Genomic DNA, 27,801 nt, shown 5'->3' with positions numbered 1-27,801 from the left:
CTGCCTTTTGCTGATAATGTGTTCTGTTAGGCATAGAATCTTGTAATTATAACCCAGATCTCTAACATAAAAGAATTGCTGATGGGAAAATGTCATGATCCACTGTATTACCTATTTTTTTTTTCTGTATGTTTTGAAAGGTAATGCAGATGGTCTTAGACATCTGTAGAATATGTGTAATTTTAAATTCTCATGAATATATGTATTTATTCTTGATGCCTTCTTGATTAGTGAGCTCAGCATAGTTCAGGCTACTGCTTTACACAGCATAATGTCTGGCCAATCCTCATACGCCAGGTTTTTCCATTCTATAAAACTTGCATTAATTGGCCTGCTCTCATATGCAATTTCCACACCCATCCCTCTGGTCTTTCCTTCTAGGCTAAAGTGTAGATGAGTCTAAGAGTGTTTTCCTAGTAGGTTTGAGACAACAGAAACATCTCTTTCTGTTTGTGTATTTCATGGTCATTTCAAGGTTTTAAGTAGTGAGATGGTTATTTAGATGTAAGACTTCTAGCCAGTCTCTTAGTTTCAGGCAACTTTGTGCTTGTCTAGTGATAGAAAACTTTTTTGTTTTTATTTTTTAGATTCGTCACGAAGTTAGCTTTAAAAATATGACTCATAAGCTGTGCAGTGACCATTGCTTCAATAGATACAGGATGGCAAATGGTTTGATAATGAATTGCTGTGAGCATTGTGGGGAGTACTTGCCCAGTAAAGGAGCTGGAAACAATGTCCTTACTATTGATGGTCAGCAGAAAAGATTCTGCTGTCAGAACTGCGTTGGTGAATACAAGCAGGTAATGACTTCTTTACCTATAAAGTTAAATAAGCATTAATTGTTCTTAAGTTTATCCTGGTGCTAATAGCATGGGTTTACTTCTCCTAAGAAGACATAAATAACAAAGACTTACAGAAATGAAATTGATGCCAGTGAGAAGAAACTATCTGCAGTGGACCTTTTACTACTATATCTTTTTGATGGTGCTGTAATAGTGATACATATTTTTTCTTAATGAAAGTACAATTGAAATTAAATTTTGTTAATAATTTCAGGTTTCTTCTGTTGGTGGTATGTGAAGTATATTAATAGCAAGCACACTGCACAGGCTTTACTGGTCCTTAAGTTATGAGGTTTTTTTATATAAAAGCTCACTTGGATGCAGTATTGAAACATTAAAAAATATTCAGAGCATAACAGATTGGTCATTGCTCTGAGAAGACTCTAACTGGTTACAGTTAGGCTGTGTACTTGCAGTATGTCTCATCTCCATTGTACAGCACAGGATTCAGAAAATTATTGTCGTCCTTCCATGTGTCAAATTTTATGCTTTCATTTTATTTATTTGGTTTGTTTTTCACTTATTTTTAAGACTGTTAAGATAGCAGTAATTGTGTTTAAATATAATGCCAAATCAAGAAGTCTGATGCTGATGTCTTATATTTTGCAGAGCCAGCTTAGCTCTGAGCTGCTGCTAATGCTGGCTAGAAGGTTTAAATGTTAATCACAGTATTTATAGTATAATAGGATATCTCTGAAATATTAAATATTTCAGTGGAGGAAATAGAATATGGGGATTTTGGGGATGTTATTTTTTGGGTTCTTCTGATTGGTATGTTCTGCTTTGGGGTATAGGGGAAGTGTTCTGACAGGGCTCTTGCTAGAAAATTTATGTTTCTGATTTTGAAATGCACACTTGAATATGTAAGTGGCCACTGTGCTGCACATTGCTCAGGGCTCATTCTTCATCTCTTCCAATCTTTAAGAAACCAGTGGTCCAAGAGAAGAGGCATTGCAGTGCTGTGTTGTAAAGTTCATTAATGTTGCATCACGTGTGCTTGTATTTTCTCACTGGACACTGAGCTCTGGTGCTTTTGGGGATGGCTTTTCCTATGTATGTGCTGTATTGAGAAGAGCAAAGCTGGAAATGTGTAAACAGCCTCATTGGAAACATAACATAAGCATTATTTTTTTGCCACAGCTGTACCAAAAGGGACAGGATAGGTTTGCAAGCTACTAAAACATAGGCATGCCCAGGAGCCATGGAAAGACTTGAAGAAACGTTGAATACTGTCTCTTGAAGAAACAAAAATGCAGGAGATTAACTTTGAACGTGAAACATTCCCCCACAACCAGTATAACTTACACTGCACATGGAATTATGCAATGACCATGGAATTTTGAGGTTAAATGATAAGTTTGTATTTTAATGACAGAATATACTGTATTTGTTCACAAATCCTTGTATTGTGTGTTTAGATATGTATTTGAGAATGAGAAGAATATGGGTAGCAGGTTGTATGTTCTAGTTTAATTTGGGGAGGAGGAATAGTTTTGAGTACCAAGGATCTTCCCAAGTAGTGTCAAGTTGGTGCATTATTGTGAGAACCTTTAAAGTTGAGACACGTTGTTTTGGTTCATTCACTTCTGACAGCAGATTTTATGCAAGCAAGTTCTTAATTCCTTTATCAAAAGAAGTGGTACTGTACAACTGTAATAGGCTGTGAGAACGTTAATTTGAGTGCTCGTGTGCGTCTTTTTTGGAATGGTGATTAAGTGTAATTCTTAACCGGTAGATTTCAAATATTCATGGAGTGTGAGGAGTTTGGAGTATTATTAAGAGAAGCTCTTATGGGAAAATCCTGTATGACCAGCCAGGTGCCTTTCTGTTATGAAGTAACTACACCAGTGGATAAGGGAAGGACTACAGATATTGTTTATCTGGACTTTTGTAAAGCCTTTGACATGGTTCCTCACAATATTCTTTTCTCCAGCTTCGAGAGTGATGGATTCAACAGGTGGACTGTTAGGTGGACTAGGAATTGGTTGGATGGTTGCATCCAGAGGGTAGTGGTCAATGATTCAGAGTCCTGCTAAATGCTGGTGACAAGTGGTGTCCCTCAGAGGTCCATATTTGGACAGGTGTTATTTCATTAAGGAGTGGACAAAGGCACCAAGCGCATCTACAGCAAGTTTGCAAATGACACCGAGCTGAGGGTGTAGTGAGACACCTGAATGACAGGATGCCATCCACAGGGACTGGACAAGCTTGAAGTGAGTCCGTGGGAATCTCAGCCAAAGGCTTCACAGAAGTCCAGATAAAGCACAAAGACCAAGTACAAGGTACTGCACCTGGGTTGGGGCATCCCCCAGTGTCAACACAGGCTGGGGGTGAACAGAGGGAGAGCAGCCCTGCTGAGAAGGACTTGGGGGTGCTGGAGGATGAGAGGCTGGCCATGAGCTGTCAGTGTGCTCCCACAGCCCAGAGAGCCAAACGTGTCCTGGGCTGCATCCAGTGGTGGGCAGCAGGGCCAGGGAGGGGATTCTGCCCCTCTGCTCTGCTCAGAGCCCACTGCAGGGCTGCATCAGCTCTGGGGCACCAGCACAGGGAGGACAGGGACCTGCTGGAGTTGGTACAGAGAAGGGACACTGGGATGATCAGTGGGAGGGAGAGCCTCTCCTGTGAGGAAGAACTGAGGGAGTTGGAGTTGTTCAGTCTGGAAAAGAGAAGGCTTCAGGGTGACCTAATGGTGAGCTTCCAGTAACTGAAGGGAACTTAGAGGAATGATGGAACAAGACTATTTACAAGAGCACATAGTGATGGCATAAGGGGAAATGGGTTTAGATTTAAAGAGAGGAGGTTTAGATTAGATATTAGGGAAAAAATTTTTTACTGTAAATGTAGTGAGGCCCTGGAACAGGTTGCCCAGGGAAACTGGATGTTCTATCCTTGGGAGTATCCAAGGCCAGGTGGAATGGGGCCCTGAGCAGCCTGGTCCAGTGGAAGGTGTCCCTGACTGTGGCAGAGGGGATTGGAACTGGATGATCTTCCAACCCCCCCTAGACCATTCTGTTGTTCTATGAGTATATGAAAGTCAAACTATACAAGTGGAAGTTCTAGTATTTGCTGTAGGTGTCTGAAGTTGCTCAGGACACAAATACTTGAGAATATTTAGTTGATATAATATTTAGGTTTGAAGTTTGTTTGGGTTTTTTTTTTTTGCTAAGTATGTTTAAGGAGTTTTTTTTTTAGAAAAGTTTAAAAAAGACTGGAAAATGTCACTGACAACCCACTGGGCTGCAATTGGTAAATTATGGGTTATTTCATTCAGTTATAACAGTGTTTCCTTAGAAATTAAGTAGACCTTGCTTTAAAGGAAAACTGCTGGAGGACAGATTTGGGAGAGTCATTATTACATACTGAAATAAACTTCATAAAAGAAATAATACAGAATAAGTTAATGTCATTTGATTTCAGCATTGTGTTGTATTATTGTGTGTCACATAAAAGTTCTAGCAAATGTTTTTTTACAAACAGCTGTACAATAAATAGGTCTTACTGGTATGAGCTTTGTATTAAGCAGTTTATATTGTAAATGTCATACACCTATCAATATTGCTATATATTTGTAGTAGTAATAAATGAAAACTCCTTATTACTTGTACCTATCTATATACTTAATCACAATTTAAAAAATAAATATTACACTGATTTGAACACCTAATTTTTCAATAACTCATCATGGACTTCTTTTTCTTCTTTTCTTGGAATGAAAAAATTAAACTTGTGGGCAATAAAAGTTATAATGGCTTTCAGAATGACAAGTAATTGGATTACTGCAGGTAATCCATCTGCTGCAAAGTGTGTCTTTCCTCTGCTTTAGGCTGTTCCTGGCAGTAACAAAAAATGTTATTCCTGGGATGGAGTAGGATTTTTCTCAAATGTCCTAAGTCACTCACCTTCCAAGGTGATGGATGCGCTTATCTTCCTATGTTCCAGTTTCAGAACCTGGTTTAAAAATGATACATACATAATCTTTAATATTGCATTATGAGTCTTGATTTTCTGAGAGGTCATTGTTGTTTTTTCTTTCCTAAAATTTAAAGTAATTGCAGATCTTGGGTGTCTTTTAAAAAGTTATGAAATGCAAATAATATTTTCCAAAATTATTTTAAAATAATTAATTGGCATAACTAATGCTCACTGTAGTTTCATGCAAGAGCAAGTTAATTTCTCTGTGCTACAAAAGCCACGTGTGAAGGCAGCTAAGTGCAAGTCAAAAAAGATAAAACAAGGTGTGACAATCTAGATAAATTTGAAAACAAAGCTCTCATTGAAAGTATTTAAATTTTTTAAAACCTGAAGATGACAATTACTGCTAGATTGTACACTCTGACTGTTGCATTGAGGTTCAGACTCTTCACATGTAGAGGGTCAAGGGGAACTTTAATAATGACCCTAAACAAAATGGAAAAAAACCCAAACAAACCACACTAGAAGAGAATGAAATTATATCTGAACAGGAACTCACTAAAATGGTCTATTATTGTGCAGATACTGAAGTACCTTATTTCTTTGAGCAGATATTTTCTATAGTTAAAATGAAAGTATAGGCATTTATAAAATTACTGTAATGATTTATTTGAAAATGATGTGTGTGGTAAATTGGAAGTGACCTCAAGTACAGCTGTCATAAAGGTGTTAACCTCAGGCAGCACATACCCGGGTTGCTTCAGTATTTTTGTTTCTGCTCCTATTGCGTGTTTTCTGTCTTCACAAAATTAGTTAACCTCCTTTCCAAAGTAATTCCCATGTTTGTGTCCTGGTTTGCTGGATTTTGGTACAGGCTTGACAGCCTTGTTTTAAGAAACAAGTGGACTGTTTCTGTAAATTTATAATTTAGCTTGTGCAGCCAACCATGCCTTTTAATCTTGAGCTTTCCAACTAAGCTAGAGCAATGTCTGTGTTTGCTTTTAAAAATATTTTGCGTCCTTGCCTGATCAGTCCACGGTGCTCTTGATTCTACCAAGAAAGTATTTAATGCCTTCCTAGTTAAAAAATGTTCATTTACCTTGTCTACTTTGCTTCTGTAACTAAAATTCTTCTTAGAATGTCACCTGGGATTTGCTTGCTTTGGGGGCTTCTTAAAGTGATAGTCTTTATCCATTGCCAAAAAGGAGCGGGAGGAGGGTAAGGTGGGTGGGAAAGCACCTTTAGCTATTTCTTCATAGGCTTTTTGATAGCTCTGGACTGAAGTGAGGCTTAATGAACGTTAGCCAAATGAGAGTTTTTCTAGTTGGAGAGGATGCTTGCAGTGCCTTTTCATTTAGCGAAAAAATCTTTCATTACTGCATAAAAGTGCATTTAGTTACTTCTTGATGAGATGAAGACATGCTACTGAACATGCTTCAGGAATAACAAGGCTATGCTGTGCCCCTAAGCTATTCACTTACAAGAAATAGAAAAAAACACCCTAGGCAGTTATGCTTCCTTGTTCAGTTTCTGCTCCTTGCCAAGGAACTGCTTTTGTGAAACTCTTTAAACTCATTTGTCTATTTTATCTCTTTGCAGGGTTTTAAGAGCCTTCACTGTATACAATAATATGCATGTCAGTTCTGCAGCTAACAATTAATTGCTTGCATAGAGTTTCTACTTAGCCTCATAAAGTGTCTTGTTATCTACTGGTATAAATGCTGTGATAGAATGTCCTGCCACTTAGCACTTCAGTGAAGCATCTAGGGTTTTCAACTTTGTCCTGTCCCGTGCAGTGTCGAGGTTTTTTTTCTGTGCTTCTTTGCTGTTAAGACAGTGTCCTTCCTGTCTTCCTTTTTGTCTTGATAGTACAATGAACTACAAAATTTACCACTTCCTGTTGTTTTTACTGTTTTATAAACTCTCATTTCCAAGTGTCTGTTTCAAGAGTAAATACTCTTGACAGAGTCAGTAATTGTTAGAGTTGAACAGCCCACTTACCTTGAAATGTTAGAAATACTGACTTTTTTTTTTAAATTTTGGTCACTCTTAGAGAAGTTCTGTGGTTTCAGCCAAATCAAACTGGTGTAATAGTGGAGTTTCTTCATCATATAGTAAACCACTTCTGTTAGGTTCAGGTAATACTCAGTTTGGTATTAAGTAATCTCTGATCATACTGTTGTCTCATACTGTGCACACTTCTACAAATGGAGATAGCTAGATGCTGTTTATCCCATCTAACATGGTTAAAAGACCAAAATCGTTATCAACCAAGGAATAATAATTTCTTCTTTCTTCCTGCTTAGTGATTTGGGGAGCTTTTTGAGACCTCTTGGTATTTATGACCCCAAGTGTCTTGCATCTCTGATGCAAACTGACTCTTAGAAACTATCCTGTTCTGCCTTTGTTTTACTGTTTATTCACTCCTGCTTTCTGGGACCATTTATTTTGCCATTTTTTCTTTAAAAGTCTTGTCTTCCAACTTGTAGAATTTGCTGCTGTTCAGTAAAAATTGTGGTACCAGATTCCTTAGACATCTGAATATAGTTCATCATAACTGTTAAGAATACTATTATGTAGCTATTTTAGAGGATAAAAATAGATGGGTCCATCAGAAATGTTAAAATGATTTTGTAGTTCTGAAGAAGGCTACATAGGCTGTCAAATGTGAGCTGTGATTTGAGTGGCAGCACAGTAGCTTCCTGGAAAGAGGAAGCAAGGAAGTTGCACGACTAGGTATCATAGTTATGGTGGATATAACCACATCCATGCACTGGTGTACCTGGGGTAATTACCTGGGTGGGGTTGGGGGAAAGAGAGAAAAGGCAGGACAGAAGCAGCTGAAACATTCAGTTAATGTAGAAGTAACTTGCTTTTTGAGGCAGGTGTTTTCAGCTCTGCCTTTCTCAGAGACAGGAAGACAAGTGTCTTGAGTGTGGGAACAAAACCTGCAAAAAGAGCACTGGCAGTTGGGAATGCCAGGGAAAAATACTGGACAAGTTATTGATGTAAGTGTTTGCAGAGTTCAGCTGATGGAATGTAAACATAACTCACTTGGTGTTCAAGGCCCACAAAAGCAATTGCTTCATCTTTTCCTCTGAGGACTTGGGCACATGCTTTTGAGGAAGAGTTTACACTTGTTACTCTTGGGGGAGGGATGATTTGGATGCAATATTTTAAGAGAAAATAAATTATACAATGTCTTCTTTCTTTGCTGGTACAGATTCTACTGATATCTGGTTCTTTTCTTGGACATGCATGTTGCCTCAGGTTCCATCAGACCATCCTTTCAAATGAATCTGAAGTAGTCTAGCTGCTATTTTCTCAATGACCTTTCTGAGGGATCTCAGTTATCATAAAATTCTATGTAGCAAATGCATCTGCTTTTCTACTTATGGAAAATGCTGTTTTCTTTCTCCTTTTCTGTTTGAATACAGGCATACTAAGTTTCTGTCCTGGAATTTCTTGGTGTTTTTCTTCATTCTAATCCTAACCTCTTTTTCTGCTACCAGGGAGGTTTGCCTGGATTGAGAAGTATTTAACAATGTGTTTTTCCATGGAGTTTTGACTACAAAGAATTTTCTTTAACTGGAAGCAAATCTTAGGGCTGCTACATAGCATTGTGGCAATCAGCTGCTGTTCTGGTATTTTCTGGCCCTTGCATGGGAGAAGCTGTAGCAAGAATGCTCTCTTACACCCTGGCATGTCCTTCATCATGCTCTCTTAGCCTTGTCAAGGCAGACAAAGCAGATGATACTGCTTTTTTTTCAGTCAAGAATAAAAGTGTCTAGCACAGATGCCTAGATTCAAGGCAGTAGTAGCTTTATTGAAGTACTGTTGCAGCCAGAAGGTTGAAGAACAGAGACTCTCGTTAGTCCCAGTTGCAAGCAGAAATGAGGCTTCTAATATGCTGTGAACTTATGGTATTGGTCTGACATTTATTTTGGAGCTTGATCTTTATTCTTTGTATGGTACATGCAGCAAGAGCTCTAGACTTCAGCTTACATGATCCTTTTCAGTAAGATGTAAAGGAAGGTCAAGATTCCTTCTAAAATCATAGTTGCTGATAGTAGCAAGAATAAAAATTCCTCAGAAACCTTTTAAGTGAATTTTTTCCCCAGGAATTAGTATTTTTGTTGAAACAATTCTTTCTGTTCTGGAATATGCCGCATTCATCTGCTTTGTCTTGCATTTGGATAGCTGCTTCTTTAGCTGCCCATTTGAGTTGAACACTGTCCTGGTGAATGGAAAAATGTATCTACAACTCATGACTTGCAAGAGTTTTCATATCACATTGTTTAATGTCTGGTATCTCTCATGAGATACCTATAATGAAATAGACCTTTTGGAGTTAAGTCTCTGAGGATATATGAACAAGTCATGAAAGAATGAGTGAGTTTAGAATCAAATACAATGAGAAGAATTTTCAGACTTCTTCATCAGCCATAGACTTTATGCTTTGGAAGAGGTCAAACATGCAATAGGATCTAGCAAAATTTAGGTCATCTCAATGCAGAAACTAGGTGTAGTAGTGAAGGAGAGATGTAGTCAGACTACTGTGCATCAGGCTTTCCCTCAGAGGGCACTGGGCCTTTATTAGCTTGAAATTTTGCTTCTGGATTGGCTTCGTTTATTTATACTTAGTAGCTTAGATACAGTTTTCCTTACTAATTTGATTGTGTTTTAACTTCAGTTTTTCTTGAAATCACAGTCCTCAAATATGCATGTTTTCATAGGATGCTGTAGATCTATGTGAATTTGCAATGCTTGATACTTTCTCTTGCAGATTGGTTTTGTATTAATTTCACTGTTGAAGGAAACTTGAAACTGAAGCTAGTTTGAATTTGCAGGTTTTATCAAGAGGCAGGAGCACAAAATGAAGCTAATACTTGATCTGAAATGAAAGCTAATTGCCCAGAAAGCAGCCTTGGAGAAAAAGACTTGGGCATCCCAGTGGAGAAGCTGAACTGGGGTTAGGAGTGTGCCCTTGCAGGAAAGATGGCCAGCTGGGTCCTGGGTTGTCTCATAAAATGCCTGACCTCTGGAGGTCATCTTGTCCACCCCCAGGGTGGACAAACAAACAGGTTCACCTGGAGCAGGTCCTTGAGGAACACATCCATTTAAGTTTTTTAGTGTCTCCAAGGATATTTGCAAGAGTACAGCCAGCAGGACAGGGGAGGTGATCTTTGTGGGCCCCCCCTCTATCCTTCTGCTCTTGAGACTTCATCTAGAGTACAGTGGGCAGTTTTGGGTTTGACAGAATGAAAGGCATTGTCATGCTGGTGGGAGTTCAGTGGAGGGCTACCAAGATGCTTGGATGGCTGGAGAACCTGACTTAGTAGGACAGGCTCAGGAGAGGTTGCTTTGTTCAAGCCTGAGAAGCATAAAGGGGGATGAGTTATCTAATGGGAGGAGACAGAGGAAGACAAAGTTGAACTCTTAACAAGAGACACAACTTGAAAACAAGGGGAAACTTACTTAGATAAAGAAAAAGGCGGTTTGTTTTTGGTTTTTTTTGTGGGTTTTTTTCAGTTGGTTGGTTGGTTTTTGGCCGTGGGTTTTTTGGTTTGGGAATTTTTTTTTTGGGGTGTGTGTTTTGTTTTGTTTTTTCCTCTCCTATAAGGATGGTGAAATCCTCCTGAGGGGTTTTGGGAGTGTTTGTCCTTGCAGATGCTCAGATTTGACTGGACAAGATCCTGAGCAAACACCTCTGGACCTGCTTTGAGCAGGAGGCTGCATTTCACCTCAGGAGGTCTCCTCCAGTCTGTATGACTCTGTGATTTTCTTCTTCTGAAACAAAGAAGGAAGCAGTGATTTTTAAAACAAAGCCTCAGGAGTTTTGCGTTATTTGTTCCCTCTTTGCTTAGTTACCAGTGAAGATTTTGGTATTCTGGTTTTCCTCTGCCGGTGAAGATCTTTTTGCATCCTGCTGTGAAGTATCAACAACATTGATACAATTATAAGTTTTCCTTCATTTCTTTTCTAAACACCCACTTTTCCTTGAGGATAATTAAAATATTAAGTATGCACTGTAGTAAGAACCTGAGAAAGCTGTAATGGTTCTGATTAGGGATTGAAACTCCTGCAGTGATGTAAGTGGGCATAAATGGAAGAGTAAGACCAGAGCAGGAACTTAGAATATTTTCCTCTGAGCATTCTCTTGGCTTCTGACTCTCTAAGGTCAGGGCATCCCTTGAACTTCATGTGATGTTCCTGTATGCTATTTTTGGCAAATCTCTTTAGTTAGTGCTTGTCCAGTCTCCTTGTGAACACATACAAACAATTCTTGCATCCGTGACACTCTTTGGAAAGAGGTTCTGCTGATCTGCTATTTGTCACATGAAGAAATGTCTCCTGTTTATTTTCAAATTTTTGTTGATATTCATGTGATTTTTTTTGGTAGTTTTTAATATTGGAAAATACACTGAGCAGTTGATCCATTGTGCCCCACATAATACCATTTTTGGTTCTATCATTATTCTCCTGAGCTATCTTGTTTCCAGGCCAAAAATCCTTACCTCATAAGAATGCTCTTTGACCCTCTGTATTTCCTCTCCTTAATTTTAGTGTATCTTCTCTTTGTTTATGGCAGCTAGAATGATGCTTTGAGAGAAAGGATTCGCAAAAGTTACTTTTTCTGCAGAATGAAAACACTGCAGATTCTTAGAGATGAAAGAGATTATGTTGGGAAGAATTTGAGGGTAGAAATGTAAGTTAGCTGAGAAATTTGATAGTCTCATCTGGAAATTTCACACTTATGAACAGAATAAAAATTCTTTGTTTGCATTATGGGTTTTCAAAAACATTAGAGATACAGTGAGGCTCTCTGTTGATGTTGTCAGTGGAGGAAGTTGTTGGGTTAGACTCTTAAAAAAATAATGTTTGAGACACATGTATAGCACTGATTGAATACTTTCAGGTATGCATTAATCTTTCTTTAATAATAGTGTGGTATTCCCGGGGTTTTTTTAAGTTATTTTAGTGTTTGAACTTGGAAGTTTAGGGAGTGCTGGAAAGATAATAAAAATGCAAGAAAAATGTTTTGCTTGAGGGAGATGATGATTACAACATTTTGGGAGCAATACATTTAAAGAAGGGTTGGACTTTCTAGTTTTCTTTTTTTCCGCCATGCCCTGTCTTCTTCACTTGAGTAACAATATGTTTAAATTTCTAATAATGTAGAAATTCCCATATATTCTTTTTAGTTGTTACTACAAGAATAAAATGAGAGCTTTGTTATTACAGTTTTGCTCTTACCCACAGAATCTTCTGCATAGTTGGCATGGCATGTTTTTTGGGAATTCTTAGTGGTTGTAGTCTTGATAAACTAGATCTAGGTTTTCTAGGTTATTACTAGATAGAAATACATTTTTTTCTTGCTTTTAAATCTAAAGAGATGTGGTGAAGTCAGTAAACAACTCCTGTATTTAGAAGATGTATGAAATTCGGAAGTTATTGACCTGCTGTTGCACTGTTTTTCTATGCATGATCCTTTTTTGATATCACATAAATGAGGAGGTATTTGAGATGATATTTAGCAAAAGCTATTTCTGCTTTCCAGGAATTTTTGTTGAAACGCGTAGTTTACTGACACAATGAATTTTTTTCTGATTATGCTCTGATCAGTTTACTATAAATTCATTTATTAAAACTTATACTTTTGTCTTGCTGTCTCTTGAAATCACTGTAGCCTCTGTTGGATTTCTCTTTCGGATATAGGACTTGTGAAAGCTTCATTTGCCTGTGTGTTGTTTTCTGATCATGTTGCTGAATGCTCTTAGTTATTTGCCAGCATATTTGCATCAATGCTTCTAGATTTACATTTGGGGTTAATCTTTGGCTCTTAAGGTTATTTGTGCAAGCAGATTTTTTTGTGGTGGTTGTTCATTAAGCATGTTCCAAGGAATCCTTTGTAAGTTGTAGCCTCCTCCTGCATTACTAGCAATATAACTCAGCGGTTTCTGGATGCCCTGCTTTTGTTTATTAGCCTGCCAGAGGAGCTGAATGTATAGCAGCAGAAGAGTTCCAGCTCACAGAACAATATAACTGCTACATTTTGGTCTTGCTACTAAGTGTGAATTTTGCCAATTTTAGGAAGATAATGATGTCCTGAGTAACTTGTTTAAAGGCAAATGGAAAAAAATTAAAATAGGAAGGAAGTATCCTAGAGTTGTATTTTATACCTTCTTCTAGGTAGGAGTTTGGTATCTTGACAGGTACTCCTTTCTGGAGGAAACCCCCAGCAAAGGTTTCATCAAATCAGCATGTGGAAATTGTGAAGTTGTGTGGAAATTTTAGTGGACTCTGCAAGGCGCTACATCTGATTTTGTGTCACAGGCACATGTGGATTTGCATGTTTTTGTATGGATGCTCTTAGAATAGGAAAGATGACATTATAAACCCAAAAATTTCATCTCTAGTTTTCTGTAAGATTGGATTTAACTTGTTTACTGGTTTTCAAATTTAACTACTGAAAAATAGGAAGAGCAAAGATATCTTCTGAAGCTTCTCTCACTTGAACAAAGGGGAGCACCTATGAAACATGCTTTGTCTTTCCTTCTCCTTTCCATCCTTGAGAATAGGGAAAGAGGGAGAGAGAGTGCTAAAATAATTTCTTTGGAAGGGAAGAGATCTTAAGTGCTTAAGTGACAATTTTCTAATACTTAATAAGGTGAGAGTCTGTCTAGTAGGCGGCCCATCATGTTTGGTGAGGAATTTATTCCATCACTGTCAAAACCATGATACTATTTCTATGGGCAGAGAAGCAGTCTGGATATTTTTCCTGAAACCCGCTTTATCATGCTTGAGATATTTGCCTAACACTGGCATATGTAATACATGTAGCACATCAGAATTATTGATTTTGTATGTTGACTGTGTCATTGGTATTCCTGCTCTGTGGAGCTTTTTCTGTGCTTTTTATAGAACGTTTGTTCTGTTCTGTGGAAAACTGCTGATGAACTGACTGCTGTGTTGAGAGGGGTCAAAATCGAGTGTGTTACCAGGTTCATGGAGTCACACTTGAGCATAGAACATCTGCAGTGTGTTCCTCCTGCTTGGAGGATTGTGGATGGAATTTTTTCCTCCCCCGAGTTTGTTTATTCTTCATATTCATAACTTTGCTGTGCAGGTGACTGCACAATGGAGCAGTTTGCCCAGGGAAGTTATGGAGTCTCCCTCACTGGAGGTATTCATGAACCATCTGGGATGCAATCCTGTGCCATGTGCTCTGGGAAGACCCTGCTTGAACAGGGAGGTTGGACCAAAAGGAGTCTTTTCTAAGCTTATCCATTCCATGAATCACATTGGCCATGCCAGATTCCTGTTACTTTCCTTACAACCACTGTCCCATCAACAGGGAGAGAGGAATAGAGTTCTTTGAAACTCTTCATTTCAGCATGACTTGTTGCACACTCTTTCCACAGTTCAGTTTGCAGATGGTGAGATTTGGGATGGAATTGGGATGTTTTGGTTGGTTTGAGTTTTTTGAAGGGTGTGTGTGTATGTGTGTGTCTTTACACAGAAGGTTATTTTTAGCTAGCTTTTGCCCAGGAGTAAAAGACACAACCTGAGTGCTGAATGCTCTTGAGGGGATGATCAGGAGAGTTAATATAGGAGGGATCTGATGAGAGAGCAGATGACAGAAATAAAACTTATCATTTGTTTTGATTTTTGGTTTTAGACTAAAATTTAAGTTAAAAGCCAGCATAGTTTTAACTAATGCATTGTTTTGCTTTGTTTTATGTTTTAGAAATGTGGCCAATTAACATCTTGTACTGGCTGCAGAGCTCAGTGCAGGTTTTTTGACATGACTCAGTGCATAGGACCTAATGGATATATGGAGCCATACTGCTCAACTGTATGCATGAACACACACAAATCAAAATATGCAAAATCACAAAGTAAGTGAAAAGGATGATGGGTTTTCATCACTGCTAAGAGTAGACTTTTTTAAAATTTGAACACTGGGGGTGGGTGCATTTGTTTTACAGTTATAGTCTCTGCAGATGTGACTTTATAGTTTTTAACTTCATTTAAAAAAACCCAAAACGTCTTCTGTTGAACACCAGTAAATGAACCCATGAGGATTTATTTTCCTCACTGGGCTTTTTTTTTTGTGATGTTGGAAAGAATTTTCAACTGTCTTAAGGTTTCCTGTGAAAAAAATGCTGAAGCATAATGTGCTCTGCTGTGTCACAGGATGGTAGTGCAGGTTTTTGGCATGTGAATTCATATTCTCTGAATTCTCATATTAATCCCACCCTGGATTTTTTTTCAGTCAAGCAGGAGATGGATAAGAAGGGAGATAGTTATAATGCATATAGATATTCTCTAGGTAAAGTTTTTGATCCAGTAAATAATTCAAAACATGTTTTCTTCAGTATGCAAAGCAGATCTCAACTTGAAGTTGAAAATGCTCCAGTGAATTTTATGGAGGAAGGTGTTTTCATATTTAGTACTGATCTTTAGTGAAAGAATTTATCCAAACTTCTGTAATTTTTTTTTGCTTTGTGTGACTTGTAGAAACTGACTGGAAAACAGACTTTAATCTTAGTTTTCTGCATTGAAAAGCCAAAAAGGGCTCACCTGTAATACCTTTTTTTTTCCTTTTATTTTGTGTTTATTTTGTTTGTAAACTGCATTTTTCTTTTAGGTATGGAAATTATTTGCCACTTTTGTAAGCGAAACTCATTACCTCAATATCAAGCCACAATGCCTGATGGAAAACTGTACAACTTTTGCAGTTCCAGTTGTGTAGCTAAATTTCAGGTTAGCTGTTGTGTTAAATCTTTTCCTCCCTAAATATTTGTGTGCCTGTGTCGGTGTTAAGTATTTGAATATTAAGCTAACTTGCTTGTGTATACATGCTTGAGAGTTACAATTAACATTGCAGGTGCTCCTGGCTCATAACATTTTCTTTGATCAAAAGTCTGTTTCATAATAACACTAGCTGCTGTCTTAAGCTTATAAAAACTTACCAATTTCTGCTTTATATTGTTAGAAAGCACAAAGCTGTATCACTGCTCATCTTCCTTTTTCCACTTTAGCACCTAAGCCTCTTCATAGACGTGAGCCTTGCTGTTTTACATTGAAGGTCAACAAATTTAGCTTCTTTTGTACTAAACCAAATAACAAAATTCTCATATTGCATGTAGAACTAACAAAGGTTTGCCATGGAGAAAAGAGATTCCTTCTGAAATGGAAGATTAGAGCCTCAACCATTTTATTTATGGACAATACCAGCTGTTTAAATTGTGACCCAAAACTTGGGGTGGGGGGCATTGCTAGGCTAATGACATGCACTCTGGGTGATGCTGCTCTGCTTGTTGAAAGTGTCATATTTTCAGCATGAATCAAGGTTAAAGCATAAGTGAAATGTTTCATAGCCATTAATCTCTTGGTGATCAAAGGATATTTTAAAAAAATATGTTTCAATTTTTGTATGTAAAAGCATTTTTCCCAGATTTACGCAGGATAATTGATAATTGCTTCCTCATGTGTTGTTGAAGAATTACACCCACACAGGGTTTTCCCATTTGTCATTGAACTTTGCTCTTTTCTGTCAACTGGACAGCAAATTGGTCTTTCAATTGCTTCATTAATATACCCTGGGTAGGACCTCTGTCATGTAGCCATGTTCTGTTTCCATCATAACCAGTTTGGTAGGTGTCTGTCAATGGAACTGATTAACAGAATCCCTGAGTATTGTTAGTATGTGATGACAGACTGTAATACTCAGTGCAAACTCATCTAATATCTATTTTATTGTACGTGATTTTACAATCAGTTCCATCCCCAAGAACTCTCAGAACAAATCCAGCCAGGGAATGACAAATTCAACCTGGCCCTTCTTGGATTTGCACATAAGTCAGCATTAAGCAACATTATTGAATAGAACTGCCAGATCATGTAATGCTGGCTGTGGGTTCGTGGTCTTACTGAGTCCTTGTGCTCATGCTTCTGCTGCAGTCTCAGCACTGCACGTAGATCTCCTGTCAGGGTTGTAGTGAAATTTAACTGAAGCAGCCTTGCAGTCTGTGAGTTCTCAGTAAGGACCAAGAATGAGTAGGTTGTTATTTGCTCACAGTTACCACCATTGTTGGATTTTAACTTCTCATAGCTTTTGTATAGTCACTGTGTAAAAAAATAAAATATATTCACAGGAGGCTAGAGTTGAATGTATGAGAACAACTTCTTTGTTCTGTTCATTTAGTATTTAGGTGGAAAGGATGGTATACCACAATGTGAGCACTGTTAGTGTTCCCTTGAGGCTTCTCTTGTACCTAAGTGACACGTATGGTATTGAACCTATTGAGAACTGAAAAAAAGAAATTGAAAAAATGGTCAATTTACTACAGTAAAAATACTCCATATTTTTAGTGTTAATGGAGATAACTCTTATTTTAGTTTTCTGCCTTCATATTCATCCCATTTTCCTGCTTTGCCTGCTCTTCCTAGACTTTTTTCTTTAAGGGTTATCCTTCACAAAACAGAATAATTGCTATCTCAGGCCTGTGTTTCTTCCCTTCTGCAGAGGTTTTAGTCCTTTTGGTTTACAAATGGGTACGTTTGTTTTACAGAACTTACGGATTGATTACAATTGTGTCTTACAAATAACCTTTTGTTTCTAGCTAGTTGTTCTTTTAATGGATTGAAATATTGGAAAGATTCAGCTGAGCTGCATGTTGTACAGTGTATGTCCATATCTGCATTCTCCTTTGAGCAGCCTGTAAGATCATTTAGTCTTGTAAGAAAGAGAGTAAAAGAGAGATAACAGCCTGCTATATGTGTTTTTGTTTGGTAGTTGGTGGTAGAGCAGTGGGACTGAATCTTGTCTTCCACACTCTGTCTTGGAGGTTGTTAATGCAGAGTTAAAGATGGAACTGTTCCCAAGGTGTATTGTTTTAAACCAGTATTGATACTGGTACCTTTACTGGGTCAGTTGAAGATCTTGCTGTTAAGGGAAAAATAAACTATTGATTATTTATTGTGAACATGGAGGCAGAGTTAGCAGCTGTGTAAATGTCTGACAGTACAAGCTGTCTGGCAAAACACAAGTCTGTACAAAATTTGTGCTCAGGCTTTAGTTGGTTTGGGCTTTGCTTCCAATTTGTGGATGTATTTGGAGAATTGTAGGACCAGTATGGGTAAGAATTACAAGTACAATAGTTTTTATCGGGTTACTCTCCCTGGTTATTCACTAATGCTGTTCTCTTTCACCATTGTGATGGTGCCTGGAAGTGTTCTTGGCTATATATGTTGCATGTCTCTTATACATGTGTGTGCACACAGACAAATATTCTTCTAAGTTTGTTAATAATAAAAATTTGCCTTTTATGCCTAAGCTGGAAAGTCTGTGTGTGCATGAGTGCAGGGGAAAAGTTTATTTCCTTCCCTATTTAATTTAGTTCCATTGATTTTGCTTGTGGAACAGTCCTAATGAAAGACAGCATGTAGAAGATTTCTCATAAGTGCTTCTCTCATGTGCATTAAGAAAAACTTGATTCTTTCAAAGCTTTGAGGTTTTTTTTCTCAGCTGGAAGAAACACCTAACCTCAGTTTGGCTGCCTACTAGCTCTTCTACATTGTACACTTGTGTACAGAAATGTTTCCACAATTTGATTTCATGTTGCTGTGAGCAAGGATAACCTTCTGTCACAGAAGCTGCAGGGGCAGGGCAGAAGCTGTGCAGCTGTGGTGGCCTTCTCAGAAGGTCCTGGGCTGTGCCTGCCCAGGGTTCATCATTAAACTGGCAGCTTAGAGCAGTTTGAGCTGGTTGCATTGAAGGCTGAAGAGGGCTTGATAATGGTTTTTTTGCTTTGCTTGCACTTCTCATGCTTTTGTTATTCAGGGCAGGCTCTCAAAAGAACAAACATAGGTACATAACTTCAAAGATGTCTTTGATACAACACAGCATAGATAAAGCTTTGTGTTCAGGGTGACTGGTGAAAGATTTTAAGGAATTTATAATCTTTTTTTCTTTTGTTATTCCTTATGTGTAATTATGCCCCCAAATAATTTCTGAGGGTACTTTAAGTACCTTGTAAGTTAGAAGTAAAGCAAGATGGTGAAAATATTACATGCATGTCATCTTGGCTGAAAATATAATGCAGAAGCAGTCTTTAATTGTAAGCAGAATAACTGAAACTTTAAAGAGGCATACAAAACAATGTTTTCATTAACTTGATTTAAAAACCATCTTCTGCTTGGTTTAGAACTTTCAGCAATATAAATTCAGTTCTTTACAGATTTTTCCAGAAAAATATTTAGTTAACCAGAGGACCTAATGATAAAAAGAATTGATTTGGGGGGTTTTTTAGATGTAATAATGTTATTACTTCTAAATATAACTACTTATAAGTTATTAAACTTATAGTTATGCATGTTTCCTTTAAAACAAATACTAATTTGAAATAGTCTCAGTCTTTGTTGTTCTCACTTCTCTAGCTTTTTGTTATTTTTCAATTATCAGCTCCCAAACTTTGTGAGTCTGAGTTTCTACCCCAGTAAACAGTAATGGAAAGAAATAAAAGAAGGTAACTGTGGCATGCCTCAGAAAACAACTGAAAACTATGTTTTACTTTTAACTTATAGCCCTCACAATAGGATGTTTGGGTCCCATATTTAAAAATAACTACAAATGTGAAAGATAAGGATTGCTTTTGATTTGATGATCATTTAGTATATTTCATCTTCATTCCTCCGTCTGTCTTCAGTGTTTCTGTACAAGTTGTCACATCTGCTAGTTCTTTGCATCTCCTTCATTCCTGAGCTGGAGATGCTGGGTATTCCCAGTTCTTTTCATTTTCAATGAGAGTTTCTAGGGCTTCCATAAAGCACAGAGCAGCATGTGTCAAGCATGGTGTTCGCTCTGTGAGGACACCTGCAGAAGCAGAAGTGCACAGATTGGACCTTGCAGTAAACATGCCTTTGTGGCTCTCATGTGTGCAAGTCTTCAGTTATTTAGAGCAGCCAAAGTGAAGCAAACCTTGCTGAGCCACAGGGACATTTGCTGGGTATAATGGGAGAAATGTGATAATATTGTGTGTAGGCATCAGAAAAAAGTTGCTGTAGACGTTATATATATAAAAAGTTGTTACAGGCTGATGGGCCATTGAGTAAAGGTGTCATCTTTCTGCTGCCTGGTAGTTGGGTCTCAGGTCCTGCCTGTGATTGTGGAATATCCATGACTACTTAATGTCTGCAGACTCTTGACACAGAGTTAATGCATCTGCATAAAATGATACAGTTTGCACTGCCAGCTAGCACTCAGCAGTAGCAGCCCACATAGATCAGGGTTTAGATCAGCAATAAGTCTCAACCTAGTTTTAAATTGTTTTTTAGTGTAGGTGAACCCTTACTAACATAAGAGTCTGAAGAAAAGTGTCCTGTAACAGAAATGTTTTGAATTTTCACTGTTACACAGTGGAGAGGTAGTAACAAATCTATCTGAGGAGAATTTGTCTTTAAATATAGTTGTTCTGTTGCAAATAGTGTGGGAAAGTTTGTTGAGAAGACAGATGTAAGAAAGTTGTCCTGGATTCAAGTGTCTGTGATTCCTGCTGATTCAGGTCTTTGTCTTGAACATCACATCTATAATACACCAATAGTTCTTGCCTATTTAGGGAATTTGCAAAAACACTCTATTCTGTTGGCGCATATAAGACATACTGAAAGGTACAGGTACTGTATAATTGAGTTCTTTTATTTACTGATTGCTGCAGAAGTGCACTAAAGAAATTTCTCAGTTACAGAATTAAATTCTCATACTTACACATGCATTCTTTAGTATTTTTAAACCCCTGGATTGTTTTGGGGCTGGTTGTGTGAATAATTGCATCTTCCTGCCATGGGATTGAGGCTACTTAGGACTGTTAGCTAGTTTATTCTTAAACTGAGTTGATGTGAGGTTTCTCACTGAAAGCCTTTTACTTTAGTAGTTGTATTTTCAAGTGGTATGCTTACATAAGATGTTGATAATCTGCCTTGGTGAGGTTTGGCTTTGAAAACATTTGTTTGTTGGTCTTTGTCTGTCACCAAAACAATACAAGCTGTGAAATGTTTTTATATGAAAGTATGTTTTGTGATTAACAAAAGCATTCAGTTTGGGGATATTTTTTTTGTTTATTTTTACAAAAAATGTGTTAACCCTTAAATAAAAGGCATAAGAAAGGTAAGGTAAAAAAATATGACTTAAAGTAATTATGGTGGAAGTAAGGGTAATGATTCAAAGTTGAGAAATCTGAGATGACATGGGAAAAGGAATTAAGGTAAAGAACCAACTTGCTGTGCTTTTACCAGAAATGTTCTTGAGCTTATAAATAAACTCCTGAATTCTCAAAACACTGTAAGCTTAATTGAAAAAAACCCACATTTTAAAAGTAACTTGTTTTTCTTAGTGATGTATGTATATATATTTATGTTTTTCAGACGCTCAGTGTTCAGTCTTCAACAAATGGTCAGTTCGTCTCTCCCAGTGATATTCAGTTGAAATGTAATTATTGCAAAAGTTCTTTCTGTTCAAAACCAGAAGTACTGGAATGGGAGGTAAGGGGGATGTTGATATTATTCTTAGATTGATGATGTGTTTTAAAAGTTTAAACTTAGAACTTTAATACAGCTTTTCTAGCTATTTTATAAAGCATTGAAGTTTCTTTTAAAAAGCTCAGTTAAAATCTACCTGTAGAATATAATTTAAGTTCAGTATGGATAAAAGCAGAAGTCTTTGTTCATAAATAGTATCTGTGTAATTTTAAAAAATGTATTTTCTCAGATTAGCTGTAAGTCTGGAATCTGCTTTCATTGTAGATATGAAATACCATTATTGCACTTCTTTATGAACTGAGAGAAGTATGTAAAGAGGATATGCTGAGATTGAGTGGCATATTTTCTGTTCACTGTTTTCATGTAAAATTATGAGTATTTGTAGCACTGTCAGCTTAATTGGGGTTTCTGAATTTTTAGCATTAGAAGTCGCACTCTAATTATGTGTTCGCAATTCAGTTTACTTTGTAAATTGTCTTAATGGCAACTATTATTTCAAGTTGTACTAGTTAGACCTTAAGATTTTATCCATTAACCTTATTCATGATGCTTTGCAACTTTGCATTTAGAACAAAGTGTATCAGTTCTGCAGCAGAGCATGTTCTGATGATTATAAGAAACTGCACTGCATAGTTACATACTGTGAATACTGTCAGGAAGAGAAAACGCTCCATGAAACAGTGAATTTCTCTGGTATCAAAAGACCCTTTTGCAGTGAAGGTATGTATGTGTTTGGTTTTTTCCTGAGATATTGGTTATTCTACTGCAGTTTACTTATTTTGTTTATATGTTAAGATTCAAGGTTACAACTCATTCTGTTGTACTTGAGGGTAAACTAGAAGTCTCCTCATTACTGTTATTGAAGTCATTGTAGCTGGTATTATTAATGCAGGTACTTTTTAATTTGTCTGAGCTGCCTTTAGAGCTTTTCACCACTTAGCCTAGGTTAAGGGTAGCACTTTTCTGTGTGTGTGTGTGTGTGTGTGTAACTACATACACCTTTATGCACATTGCCTACATACATATGCACAAAAAATTGCACATTCTTTTTTTGAAAATGTATGCAGTAGTACATACACAACATTACCTGCGCTGATGAGCACCAAGCTTTCTCTTTGATTAGCAGTTTCTAAATTAAGTATAATAGTAGGAGTTCTATGTTGGCTTAGAATGGATACTTAAGCAATAACTTGAATGATGCCTATTGCTGTGTGTTGATTACTGTCACTACAATTTGCTAGACTAATTATTTGGATTTTCAAAAAGAAAACAAAGTAAAAGGGAACTCCATGAGCCTAGGTTTCTTCTAAGTTGCATTAAAGCATGGTTTCAATAGAAAGCAGAAAAACAAGGACCTATCCTTTCCACTTCTGGTGAGCTCTCTTTGATACTGGTATTTAATCATGATCTTAGAAGTTTAACTACAAGTTTGGATGACCTATTATTCACAAATACGGTGAATATGTTTTTCTTTAGTTACAACAACAACACTTCCAATGTCATTTGATAAGACCTCTGTGGAAGATTTCTACTTGCAGGCAGATTAAATAGTAAATATGAGAGTTTACTTGTAGGAGGATCCTGTTAAGCTGGAAAGGGTTGGAATGCAGGGCTGAAGGCAATCTTCCCTCCATGCCATTCCCTTACAGCTCAGTACTTTGCAGTCTTTTGTTTCTGAACAATGGAGTGTTTTGTTCTGGACTGGAAAGTGATAGCTGGAGAGTAAAAAACAGACATGAAGGCCCAGCCTTACAGTGTATCAGTGCATTGCTCAGCAACCTCTAGCTAGGTTTGAAACAATTCCACAGAATACATTCAAACAAGAGCAAGATACTTTTCTGGAGATTAAAATATATGTTTCTATTACTGTCAATATTTATTACTCCTTCAGTTTAAAGCCAGGTGGCTGTCACAATGAAATGAGTAGGATTCATAATGCCACCTATGCCATTACTACTTCTGTATGAGGATGCTTGAAGTAAGTGAGGACTTGTGTTTCCTTTGGGAAAATTTGAGGAAGAAAAGATACAAAAACTGTCTCCTGTTTAAATAGAGATACTGAGTGGGAGGAATATGTTGCCAGGTGTATCAGTGCGGGTCTTGAGTTTGCAGGTGCTGGACTTCCAGCTCAAGGGTAAATACCACATTTGTGATGGTGAATGTGCAAAATGTTCCCATAAAGACAAAATTTATCAGCTTGCTGCTGAACCACTGAGTAATAGAGAGAAGATAGTCAAAAGCACCATTAAGTAGATCATAACTTGAATAAATACAGTGTATAACTGCCAGCTGTAGCTGAGGTCTACTTTGTGATGCATATGACAAGGTGCTGTATGTGTTCCTCTTGCAAATAAACCAATGACCTGGACAGAAATTCTGAAGGAACCATTGACAATTTATTTTGAAGGAAAACCATCAGTTGTCATCAATGGCTGCAGAAACAGTACAATCCAAGAATGAATCATGCTTAGGTCTGATGTGGGAGGGACAGGGCCAGGACTTCTGGTGGACTTTTGGAGGTCAACAAATAGAAGTTCCATCATCAGATGTGATAGATTTTTCCCCCCTTTTCCAGGCACCTAAATATCACTGGTTTATCTTTAATTTCAAAGTCTTTTTCCAGATAGAGATGTCCAACTGCTTGTAAGGTAACAAAACCAGTACAAGTACCAAATGTTTTTTGGATGTGGAGCCCATTCCAGTTTTGATATTGCCATTGTTCAAGGAACCTCACCAACACAGATTATTTTTTGAGCATGCAATTATTCTTCATCAGAAGACAATGCATCTCAGTTTGAGAAGGAATAACCGGAGGTACTCAGTCACAAAAGTTGCTGGTGTTTTTGGAAGAAATTGAACCCTCAAGGGAAAATGTGGAGAATTTTCAGGGGAGTGTTTATAAAAGGCTCCTAGATAAATTCAGAAATTAAACACGTGTTGAAATTTCTGCAAGTGTACTTACTTGTTCACCTTTGTGCAGACTGATGGGAAAGCATATATAAGATCAACCACAAATATCCCTTGACTGCTTACAGCTGCCCAGCTGGAGTACTGAAAATGTCATTGCTCCCATTCTTCATACCTGAAGGGTTTTTTCACACATGCATATCCATATATATTTGCACACAAACCCTGGCACCCACATTAAAATCTCTTGGATCAGTATTTCTGTGTGGTTTTATTCCAGCTCTGTTTCTTTATATGTTTCTCTTGAGACACTTCAAAACCTGTGCAGGAGGTAGCTGAAACCTCCATTATAATAAGGTGTGATTAGAACTGACCTAGGTTTTGTGCTGGAGATGGTTTCCTTCATGCAGTATAGGATGGTTTTTCTGTTTTTGTCCAAAAATTGGATGCTATGTGGAGAATGAACAACCCTAACAGAGTAGATGAAAGAGTTTAATCTGTTCCACTGGTGCTGAGACTGTCCTGGTGTTTTGCCACTAGAATGCTGCATTCCAAAATATCTGTGTCTAAATTGAATATGTATTATGTATGCTAAAGTAAGAAGTAGCTTGTGGATTTTTATGTATGTGTAGTTGCAGGAGTGACAATTGAGGATAGGCTGTACAAGTTTTTAATCCTGAGGAAATCTTCAAATTACTGTGTTTGGGATATTTTGAGAGGGTTTTTTTTTTTTTTTTTTATTGTAATACATATTCCTTCTGAGAGTCTGGGAGAGCAAGTCAGTCTTTGGCAATCCAGCAATGAAACTATTTTATGATGAGTATCACCATAATTTTATTTTATTTGTAGACTTATTTAATTCATCTTTCCAGTAGAACTAAGTGCTATGACTTAACACAGGCATAATAATTTTATAATGCAAATTTTAATAACACTGATTCATATATGGTTGTCTTCTTCTAGGAGGGAGAAGGTCATTAAGCTGTTGGAGTAGCTCAGTTATCTCATGCTTGGGAATTCCTTTCAGATGGATAATACAGATAAAAGACAGCAATTAGCAACTGTACTATCACCCTGATAGCCTGCTAGTAAATATCTGGGAATTATGGTTTCTACAAATGAAACTCAATGCAGACATTGAGTTTTCTCTGAAAACATCTCTGATGTTTCATTTTAAGAGGTTATCTCTAAGTAGAGATAACCTTTTAAAATACTGTAGAGTCAACAAGTGGAAAAATAAATTTAGGAAACGAAGTAATTTTACCTTCTTCTAGGTAAGGTTCCAGTAAAGCACTGTCAATTTTAGAGTGGGATTTTCCCAAGCAGTACTGCACAGTGGACTGTTTGTGAAAGTATATTATTAAATGATAAGCTGATTAATTTTTAGATTTATATGAAAATACTACAGATACTGAGATAGCCTAAACACACAGGTGTGTTAAGTTTTGTAGAGGTTCTTACATTCCAGTATTTCACAATCAGTTAGGATACTACCTGATATTTATAGCAATTCCTGTTGTTACTAGAAACAGGAAAAAATTATGTAAAAACTGATGTGTGATATGAAGTGCTGCTGAGACTTAGTTAGAGTTGCTGGGCTTCTGTGGTGGATGGGCTGAGGAAGAGTTAGTGCAGTCCCTGCCGTGCTGAGCTGCTGTGTCTCCCTAGACAAAGGGAGTTGCCATCAACCCTGTAGGAATCTCTTAGTTCCTGATGTTTGGTCTCATTATTTTTAAAGTGAGAGCTACAGAAGCTGTTCATACACAGCTTTTTAAATAGTTTACATTAGCAAGTGTCTTTTTTAGAGGCACCAATACTGCTTTTGAAAATAAAATATACAGAATTCGGGCTTGCATACAGAAATTCTTGAAGACAGTGTGAAATCACCCTTTTACACACTTTAGGATTTGTGCTTCACAGAGCTCTTATGTCCCTTTTAACAGCTCTTGATGGAGGCCTGCCATGTTGAAATAATTTGGTCTTGCTACAGTGCCTAGTTTGGTTTTGCTCATGACCACTTCTGGCAGTGTCCCTCCTGAGATAAATTCTAACCTGAAATGTCATTTTCCTTGTGGCTTTCATTTAAAGCTTTATTTGGTTCTGAGTTGGGATATCCTGGCAAAAAGGGGCAAGTAAAAAGCAGAACACATCTTAAATACTGCAAAATGCGTGATCCGTAAAAATACTCGTTCACAACTGCAGGAGCCATGTTGTTACTGCAGGAGGATATTCCTTTCCTGCTAACTGGGTTAGTGGAAAAGTAGAAGTGAATGTTGGAGGTATTCAGAGATTCCTGGGCCTGAGACACTCTGACATCCTTAGTCTGCTGTGGACAGAAGTTCAAATGGGACATTCCTGGCATCTCGTTGAGCCATGGTAGTTGTCTTTAGGGAACTCTGGTGGCACAGAGGCCATGGTTGTGGCCATGACTGTTCAGGCCTTGTCATCTGATTAAGTAGTCTGGTTTTAAATCTTTGAGCCACAGATGAGTGTCCCAAACAAATTTTGTTACTGTAAAAGCTAAAATAATATTTTTTGCTTATAGAAATGAATTAAGGTAAAAGGGACAGCATATTCAATTCTGACAAGTCCCTTAGGAGATAATTAACAGGCTCCTTTGCTACAGAAGCACCAAGTGAAGGCTTTTAGCTATGCTGAAAGAAAGCAAAGTTCTGCATCTATAAACACATGGAAGAGCTGGACAATTGGTTCTTGTGGCATTCCACTTGTGGAAGAGTCTCAGTGTAGATGTAGTTTGCAGTTAGTGCTTCTTGGATGTGTCTCTTCTGAAATTATTGGACAGTTTTAACTTGTTAACCTGGATTTTGATATTTCTTACAGTATTCTTGTAGCTGAGAAATAGAAAGGTATATAACTATGCTTTGGAAGAGATTGTTTATCTTCCATTCTCTTTGTGGAGGGAGAACATTGATAGTGTTAAAGTAATACAATTTAAAATTTCTGTACACATACTGAGTCTTGAAATTTTTGTTTTTCTTTGTGGAGAGATAATTGGTAACATGGTATAGAATATCAAGTGAAATCCTGTGCATTGTTCGACACCAGCAGTCCTTGTTAGATTTTAATTTTTCAGTGTTAATTCCACTGTTGTGTCTTTTTTTAAAGAGGTTTGATATAGTTCTTTGAGCAAAGACAGCATTGAGTGGTGCAGATAAGGGGTGATGCAATTTAATGTGCTGAGATTATGAGCACGAGAAGAAGAAAGATGTTTCTTATTAACGTGAAAGAATTATCAACCTGAAAAGATTTAAGAATAAGCAAAACATGAGTAACTGGATTGGAGTAGGAGGGAGGAGAATGGAAGGAGATAGTACCTAATATCAGGAAATAGTAGGATAAACTGAAGTTGTATGAAGTTGGATTGAATAATAATAAAAGGTTCCTGAGGTGAAGACAAGGAAGGAAGGGGTACACAACTTCTCTTCTCACAGAAGAGGATAGGGTCTACTTTAACAGTAATCCAAGCAGGACCCAGAATTTGGACACATTGCATCTGTTTTCCTAAAAATAATAATGTTTGTTATGAATCCAGAGACAGCAGGTGATAGCAGTGTGGGTATGGAAGAGGTTTTGC

At 37.4% G+C, this 27,801-nt stretch overlaps 1 protein-coding gene across 7 annotated transcripts in view; it reads left to right on the top strand.

The window, feature by feature from the left end:
- ZMYM2 (zinc finger MYM-type containing 2) overlaps positions 1–27,801 on the top strand; it is an 87,576-nt gene that overhangs the window by 29,186 nt on the left and 30,589 nt on the right. For 6 of the 7 annotated variants that reach the window (XM_058044692.1, XM_058044671.1, XM_058044698.1 and 3 more), the window contains 5 exons: positions 588–800; positions 14,506–14,656; positions 15,409–15,524; positions 21,186–21,302; positions 21,869–22,019. In XM_058044692.1, coding sequence (XP_057900675.1) covers positions 588–800; positions 14,506–14,656; positions 15,409–15,524; positions 21,186–21,302; positions 21,869–22,019 — 748 coding nt within the window. The remainder of the gene's footprint in view (positions 1–587; positions 801–14,505; positions 14,657–15,408; positions 15,525–21,185; positions 21,303–21,868; positions 22,020–27,801) is intronic. The other variant, XM_058044704.1, reaches the window with a different exon arrangement.

This window comes from Melospiza georgiana, chromosome 2 (assembly GCF_028018845.1).
Source record: "Melospiza georgiana isolate bMelGeo1 chromosome 2, bMelGeo1.pri, whole genome shotgun sequence".
In the NCBI taxonomy this organism is placed as follows: Eukaryota; Metazoa; Chordata; class Aves; order Passeriformes; family Passerellidae; genus Melospiza; species Melospiza georgiana.
This window is presented reverse-complemented; position numbering and strand designations above follow the sequence as displayed.